This window comes from Nestor notabilis, unplaced genomic scaffold (assembly GCF_000696875.1).
Source record: "Nestor notabilis isolate BGI_N333 unplaced genomic scaffold, ASM69687v1 scaffold25154, whole genome shotgun sequence".
Lineage (NCBI taxonomy): Eukaryota > Metazoa > Chordata > Aves > Psittaciformes > Psittacidae > Nestor > Nestor notabilis.
The window spans coordinates 970-8,987 of NW_009926374.1; the positions used below are offsets into that span (position 1 = coordinate 970).

The 8,018-nt window shown below is 56.8% G+C and overlaps 1 protein-coding gene across 1 annotated transcript; it reads right to left on the reverse strand.

The window, feature by feature from the left end:
• Positions 1 to 354: 354 nt before the first annotated feature.
• Positions 355 to 6,482, reverse strand: PSMA5 (proteasome (prosome, macropain) subunit, alpha type, 5). Its single transcript, XM_010013504.1, has 7 exons — positions 6,357 to 6,482; positions 5,446 to 5,513; positions 4,861 to 4,968; positions 4,699 to 4,757; positions 3,771 to 3,873; positions 2,710 to 2,796; positions 355 to 625 (listed from the first exon to the last, which is right to left on the reverse strand). The coding sequence occupies exons 1-7, from the start codon at positions 6,403 to 6,405 to the stop codon at positions 548 to 550; spliced, it is 552 nt and encodes a 183-aa protein (XP_010011806.1). The 5' UTR covers positions 6,406 to 6,482; the 3' UTR covers positions 355 to 547.
• Between the last annotated feature and the right edge of the window lie 1,536 nt (positions 6,483 to 8,018).

Consider the following 8,018-nt stretch of genomic DNA (forward strand, 5'->3'; position numbering starts at 1 on the left):
GCAGGACCTGCAGAAGGTGACATGGAAGGGGCTGCGCCACCAACCCCAGCCCTGGTGGGCTCTGGTCTATCAGTGTCATGGGTATTCCCAAGCAAATCCCAAGCCTGGTTATGGATCTGTGCCCTGGGAAGGAGACAGAGCTCCAGCTCAGGCCTTATGGACAAAAACCATGAGAGAAGGACAAGGGGGATGCACCAAAGAGATCCAAACCAAGCTGACAATGTCCTAGTCTGCAGGACTCGGGCCCAGCTGTAGAGGAGCTGATGTGAAGCCACCACGAGAGGGAGACTCGGCCCTGCTTTTGGCACAGATGGTGCCTTAATTCAGCTCCCAAACCTGGACGAGGAGCCCGGGTAGAGTAACAAAAGGCTTTATTCTCCTTTCCTCAACTCGCAGAGCTCAGTTATGTACAGAAACAGTAAAAAACCCTCAAGAGCCTTCGATGAAGAGCAACCGCTGCTGCTGGCAAAGAGATCCCAGGGAGCAGAACTGAGTCAGGTCACTCTGACTGGGGGGGAATGAACCTTTGAGGGCATCTTCTTCCTCTTCAGATATCCTTGATCACCTCTTCCAGCTCCTCCTTCGTGTACATGTGGAACTTCAGCCCAGGCTCCACCGTGGCGAGCTGCAAGGGAAGGAGCAAGGGGTTAAGCTCGGAGCAGTGCAGCAGCTGTCCCTGCTGCCGGCCCAGCAGCAGCATTCCAGCTCGGAACATGCTCCGGGATGCCCCAAAATAGCTGCTTGCTGCAGAAATAGCTTTGAATTGACTCAGTCTCCTCATAGGAGCAGCAGGGAATGGCCACGGGGAAGAGGCTGCTCAATGAGGGGCGAGATCATGGGATGCAGCTCCACATGGCCCTCAGCAAAGGCACCTCTTCTCCTCCAGTGAGCAGTCAAGGGGACACATCCTGCCCTGGCGCATGCTCTGTGAGAGCCAAGAGAGCACATGGGGAGCTGGACGTGCTGCTGGGGCAGGGGAGGGACCAGGAGCCTCCCTCAAGGAGGAACAGCCCAAAGCCTCATCCTGTGAGCCCCGAGCCCATGGGACCAACCCCACACGCTGCAGATGCCACTTCAGGCCCCTCAGAGCACCTGTGTGGGGCTGCTGCTGGACCCAAACCAACACATCGCTGCTGTGTACACCCAAAACCCAAAGCAGGCACTTGGAGACTCACCCTCTCCCTCCCTACAAGAGCTTTACTCAACCATTCCCTCACCCACTCCACGGGGAAGTAGCTCATTTAAAGGCATCACGTTGTTCAAGGCTTCTGGCTTTTGCTTCCAATGGGTTTAACTCTCCTGTGACCACACTTTGCTTCCAGATGGACTCCCCCCCCCCATAGTGAATACTCCAGAGCACTTGTACTCGCTACCAAGCAAAGCAGCTCCTCCAGGTAGGAGGTTTCCAGCCCGAGGGTGACTTGAGTCAATAGAGACCTTTTACTCCTCAGCATTCTTCTAATACCCAACCCTGAGATGATTCCTCACCATGGGGAGGGCTTTGCCAAGCACAGTTAAGCCCTGTTAAGCAGGGACGTGACATAAGGATACTGTACACGCTCCTCTGCCTCCACCTCTTCCACAGGGGAGGTGGGGCAGGCCGGGAGGGGATCCCACCATCAGGCAGCATTCCTGGACAGAGAATCCAGGTTTCCAGTGTCCGTTTGCCCTTCCCACCCAAAGGAAGCTGGTTCACCCTGTCAGGAAGGGTCCCCATGGCAGTTTGGATAAGGAAAAGCAGGGTGCACCCTTTCAGGCTGTTTGGGGAACAGGTTCCCAGCGCTCAGAGGGAAGGAATGGGAGCAGAGCAGCTCGGGAGCTGGAATGCCATGATCTGGAAAGGTCCAGTGTCTCATAACCTGCCCGAAATAGAAGCAAACTCTATCCCCCAGCCTTGCTCATCATCCAGCCACCATCACCAGCAAACTGAAGGGCTTGTACCTTTCCTGCCTAGGAAGGAGCATCAAAGAGCAGGGCTGCAGGGGACAGGTCCCACCACAGTGGTGGGGATCTGCAGAGCCAGAACACTCAGGACAGGCTGAGCTCAGCTGCCTGTGGGCAAAGGGAACAAGGGGAAGCACGTTCCTGGCCGAGGCTTCACCTCGGGGGAGCTCCTGCCCAGCAGATTGTTGGCCCTGACTCAAGACTGAATATAGCAAGTCCAGAAGCTGCAGAATTCCCATTGCTTCTAATGTTACAAGGAGCAGGGAAAAGAGAATGGCCAAAGCTGGGGAGGAAACAGAGATCTGAGTGGTGCAGCAGGGCTGTAAGGTCAGAGGGCTCCAGGGTTAGCTGGGTTAAGGCAGCCTGCAGAGAGCTCCAGCCTTCCCAAGACGGGCAGGTTGGGAAGCCCTGAGCTGCTCCTCAGCTTCTTCATGGAGTTCTGGAATGGTTTGGGCTGAAGGGAGCTGAAAGCTCCTCCAGCTCCAACCCCTGCCCCAGGCAGGGACACCTTCCACTAGACCAGGCTGCTCCAAGCCCCTGCGCCGTCCCCTCACAGGCTTCCCCTCACAGGGAAGAGCTTCTGCCTCAGAGCTCATCTCAGTCTCCCCCCTGGCAGGTTAAAGCCGTTCCCCTTGTCCTGTCCCTACAGGCCCAGATGAAGAGTCCCTCTTCCATGCCCCACAACACACCCGAGACACTGGATGTGCAGTGAGGGAGGCACAACCATCCATCCCATTGCCTGCCCCACCTCCCAGCCCCAGTTACCTCGATGTTGGTTGCATTCAGCTTCTCCTCCATCACTTGCTTCAGGATGACCAGGGAAGATTTGATGGCTTCTTTCAGTGTCATAGACTGTAAAACAAAGCACTCGCTCAGTGATGGCATCAAGTGCTTGTCCCTTCAGCAGTGACAGGGCGCTGCTGTCCCTCCTGCTCCTCCCAAAGCCTTTAAGCTGCTCCTGGCAGCAAGTTTCAAAGCTTATCAAGTTATAGACAAGCATCCACAAGAGATCAAAGCTGCTGCTGGGGCAGGAGGGTGACAACCACAGCACAGTGACTCTCTGCCTCTGGAAAGCTTAACAACTGGGCACAAACAGCCTGTGGTCAGGACTGGGACACGAGGGGCTGTTTCTCCTCACCAGTTCCTGTCTATCCCCCGCTTCAAGGAGCTCTGAAAAGCTGGATTCCTTCTGATGGTTTAATCATGTAAATCCCTGTGTGAGGATGAACTAGAGCTGGAGGGATGGGGAACAGGCAAAGAGTGATGGTATCTGTGCTTGCAGAGGGTTAAGGGAGCCCAGAACTGGGGAAATTCTGCTATGAACCAATAAGGTCACTGAGCCCTGGGCTGGAGTCTTCAGAGCATCACCACTCTCAAGGGTGCTTTTCAGCAGCGTCTGGCTCCTGACCACATGAAACAAGCAGCTCCCTCCTCGTGGAGGGAGGAAAGTCTCTATTGAATGTCAAATCAGAGCAGTTCTGGCAGTGTGAAGCCTGGAAGTTCAGTGGCTTAAGAGATGTGGTGAGACAAAGGCACTTGCTTTAGTTCCTTATGCTTCAGGCTGCATCCATCCCTCCATCCCTGCTCTGTGTGTACAGCACTTAGTCCTCCCTGCATGCTTTTAACTGTCACCCACTGGAGGGGACCAACACCTCCTGTTGCAGCAGCAGTGGGGGGGGAGATGTGGGGTGCACTGCTCCTGCTTGCAGCCCCCCTGCAGCTCAGCACTGACACCCACCCCCGGTGCCAAGGACCCCGTCCCACCCCGAGGAGCTCAGGTGCCTCACTCCTCCATCACCCACACAAGGGGCTCCTCAAGCCTTTACCTTGTGGTAAACCTCCTGCAGGGAGCTCTGAGCCCCCTCCGAGGCGGAGCCGATGGCTCTGGCGTCGCACTGGACAAACGTCCCTGACGGGTCCATGTGAAACCTGCGGGAACAGGGTGAGGAGGTGACTCCATCCCCGGCGGAGCAGCCGCAGGGACCCCCCGCGCTGCCCGGGGGCTGCTCAGGAGCCACAGCTTGGCCCTGGGCGGGTGGGGGTGTGCAGAGCTCGCAGCAGCCACCTCCAGCCTCCTCCCTTCCACCCCATGGCCTCGGGGGACTCACAACCTCAAAGGTCTCTGCTCTTGGCACCCAGAGGAGCCCACCAAGGCGTGAGAAGTGCCAAAGAGGCACCCACTGGGTTGGGAGGCTGGGTGAGGAGCTTTAGACTCCTGCCACTGCCCTCCCTGCTCAGAGCAGGACCATTTCCCCCTTGACTTCCCCCCTTAGTTAATAACCCAGCAAGTTTTCCCTCCTGCTCCATGGGGAGACCTTATTGGGTTGGCTCTGCTGAGCCATTCCCCTTCCAGGGTTTGAAGCACAGGAGGAGGAGTTCAGGTTACAGCACCTCCCTGAGGAATGCTACAGCAGGCTCCACAGATTATGTTACTGGTGGCTCTGCTACTCCTTTAGGGAAAGGTAAGAATAAACTGGGAATGAGGAGAGCTTCGACGGCTCCCTCCCACCCAGGAACCACGTTAAAGAAGAAGGATTCAGTGAAGACAAGGGGTTTGCATCAACCCTGAGCAGGCTGTGCTTTGAAAGGAAGGCTTTAAAAGCACTAATGGACACATCAGGTCCATAGCAGGATAAAGCCCAAGGGTTTGGCTTAAGTGAGAGCCCAGAATCAAGCCATTAGGATGTCCTGGGAAGCTTTGGGAGAGGCTTTGTTGTTCCCAGAGCTGGCCTGGCTGCAGAGAGCTGCACTTACAGCTGAGGCCCCTTCTCATCCACTCCTCCGAAGAGCAGCGCCACACCAAACGGACGAGACTGCAGCAGGAAAGAGGCACCAGGTCAGGGCAGAGCCAAGGGCAAAGGCAGGGGGGAGGCAAGAGACCACCCCTCAGCCCCCCGAGCACCCCCAGTCCCTCACCATGGCCCCTGGGTCCGCGTCCTCCTCCCCAAACTGCAGTGCCAGGTTGGACACGGCCTGGGTCACGCTCTCCACGGTCATGGTCTCGTTGTAGGTGAACCAGTGATTCTGCAGGAGGAATCCAGGAAAACACAGGTTTAGCACCTCATTCCCAAAACGTGGTGATCCGGGATCGTGCACACCGAGGGCCAAAGTGGTGCGAAGCAGCCACAGACAACTTCTCTTTGCCCAGCCAGCCTCAGGAGGGAAGCGGCAGGATGAGAGTGGAAAGCGCAGATCAAGCTGGGAGGTCCCCGGAAAAGCTTGGGATGGCAAACACAAGGTCAGAGCACTTCATCCCAGTGTGCTTCTGGGGTTATCCCGTTCTCCAGAGGGCGGGGAAGGGCCGACATGTAGGAAAAGCTCCCAGAAGAGCCTTTACTCCAGCTGAGATTTGTACCTGAGGCGCCAAAAGCATCACCAATGCAAGTGAAAGCCCCCACTCCCCTCCAGCTCCTTCCCCGGGATGCTCTTCCCATTCCAGAGGCTTCCAAGATGCCCCCAGACCAGGGGTGCTGGTGCAGGAGGAGGAATGCCAAGTCTCACCTGAGTCTCCACTCTCGCTTTATCGATGAGAGTCTTTGCATCAGCTATGAGGCCACTCATGGCACAGCCTGGAAGCAGAGAGGGAAAACAGGGATCATTTCGCTGATGACAGCTCATGTGCCTTCCCACAGCTCTCCGTGGCAGAGCAGGCTCTGCTCTGCTCTGCTTGCGGGAAGGGAAGGGAGGATGGATCCATATGGATTTGCCCCAGAGCTGAAGGGCAGGTCCATCACAGAGTTCTGCCACCCCTCCTGCCCACCCCACATCTGAACCGGGGGGAGAAGCCACCTTTGAGGCCTCCCAAGAGAAGCCAACCAAGAAGAGACGCAAGAGCTTGGAAGGGGAACTCCTCAGTGGCCTCCATGGGAGCTTTGAGGCTGCAGCAGCAGAACCAGCCCCAGGAGAGGGGCTGCATCACAAGCACATGGAGGAGGAGATGAGGCTCTTCAGGAGCTCCCATGACCCATGTCAGCACCAACACGGGTGCTCTGGAGCTCTCCTGCTTTCCATATTTGCTCACAAGCCCATTGTGGGCCCCCTCAGGGTGCAGGAGGCTGCTGGGAGCCGGGATCCAAGCTGGCATTAGTGCTCCATGAGGAGCTGGCTTCACATCAAACCTGCGGCAGCAATTCCCTGCCCTCCCACAGCTAAATTTGGGATGAGCGCTCATGAGGGAGGTCACTGAGGCCGGGGGGGTGCTTCAGCTGCCTCTTCCTGCGCCTCTAACTATGTCCTGCTGGCCTGGAGCCTGGAAAAGTGGCAACCAGGATCCGGGAGGGATGAGCATTCCCTCTGCACACAGGGAAGGGCAGCCCTAAACCCCGGCTCCTGATGCTCCCAGGAGGCAGAGGCCCAAAAGTCAAGGGGGGCTCTACCAGAGGAGCCCCCAAAGCTCCTTCCTTCCTCCTTACCTATGTGGGAATCGATCTCCACGATCTTCTCGATGCTGCTGGGCTCCATGAGCGGGGAGGTGATCCTCTTCTCCACCGCCAGGCACACTCCCTCCGAGGTCTGGATCCCGATGGCCGTGGAGCCAAGCTAGAAAGCACCACAGGGTCAGCAGCACCCCCCAGGACAGGGCTACCCCCCCTTGGAAGCGGTGCAATGCTACCTGTGACTCGTAGGTGTTGTGTTTTGGAGGCAGAAACCCAACCACAAGCTTTGCACAGTGGATTTGTGTTGGATTGGGAGCAGGAAAGTGGGAAGGGTAAAGCATGGTCATTGCCAGGGCTGCTGCCAAGCATGGAATGGTTTGTGCTGGAAAGGGCCTTACAGCTCCTCCAGCTCCAACCCCTGCCCCGGGCAGGGACACCTTCCACTAGAGCAGGTTGCTCCAAGCCCCTGTGTCCAACCTGGCCTTGAACACTGCCAGGGATGGGGCAGCCACAGCTTCTCTGGGCACCCTGTGCCAGCGCCTCAGCACCCTCACAGGGAAGAGCTTCTGCCTCAGAGCTCATCTCAACCTCCCCTCTGGCAGGTTCAAGCCATTCCCCTTGTCCTGTCCCTCCATCCCTTGTCCAAAGCCCCTCTCCAGGTTTCCTGGAGCCCCTTTAGGCACTGGAGCTGCTCTAAGGTGTCCCCTTCAGAAGCCTTCTCTTCTCCGGCTGATCCAGCTCAATTTTCCCTTAAACTCCCCAGAGTGGCCCCTTCTCAGCTCTCTGCTCTCACACCTTGGAGCTTGCCCACCTTCGGCTCAGGTGAATTTGAAGACCTGATGCAAGGGTTGTTCTGAGGAAGGATGAAGGTACCTGTGCAGGGCCAAGTGGCTTTTCTGGGGTGTGAAGTGTCCTCAAGTACAAAACATTCCTGTGTCTGGGAATGTGGGTGTTCATTGGGAATAAGTTTAAACCTTGGGGGCAGAACTGGTCAGGAGAGGAAGCTCTGAGCAGCTCCGGGTTTGGGCTGGGGAAAGGAGGGAGCTGGATTTACCATCCCTGCCCTGCTTCAACAGGGATCAACAAGTAATAACACTCACCAAGGGATCGGGAAGCGCAAACTCCCAATGGACACCAGTCACTGTGCTGACCCTATAGCCCCAAATACATCCATTAAAGCTGGAACCACGGAAGCTTCTGGCTTCTCCCTTTTTCCCTGCTCGGCCCAGGACAGAATTGCTGCAGCTCAGGTGGTGCCCATGGGCTGTAGCTTCATTCACAGCAACACCTCAGCAGTGACATCCAGTGTCCCCTCTTCCCTCGAGATCTGTGCACAGCTCCGAGCGCTGGCAGCAAGGCAGAGGCTGGAGACGTGCCCCTGATAATGGTGCCTGCACCAAGTGCTCCTGTTCCTGTGGCAAATCCTGTTGTGGGTACCAGGATGCTTGGGACAGAAGGAGCTAATGGAAAGACAGAAGGGCAAGGCAGTGGTGTGGGGGCAGCCAGAGGCAAGGCTGTGACGTGAAATCCTCCCCTCTGCTGTTCACTTAACTTCTGCCTTACAAAGGAGGATTCACAAGGCTTTAAGCTGTCAAAATGAATGTTGCTTGGGGAAGAGATGGCTCATGGATGGAGGGATGCAGGGATGGAGGGAGGGATGGAGGGATGGATGGAGGCCTTCCAAAGCTGCCTGAAGGC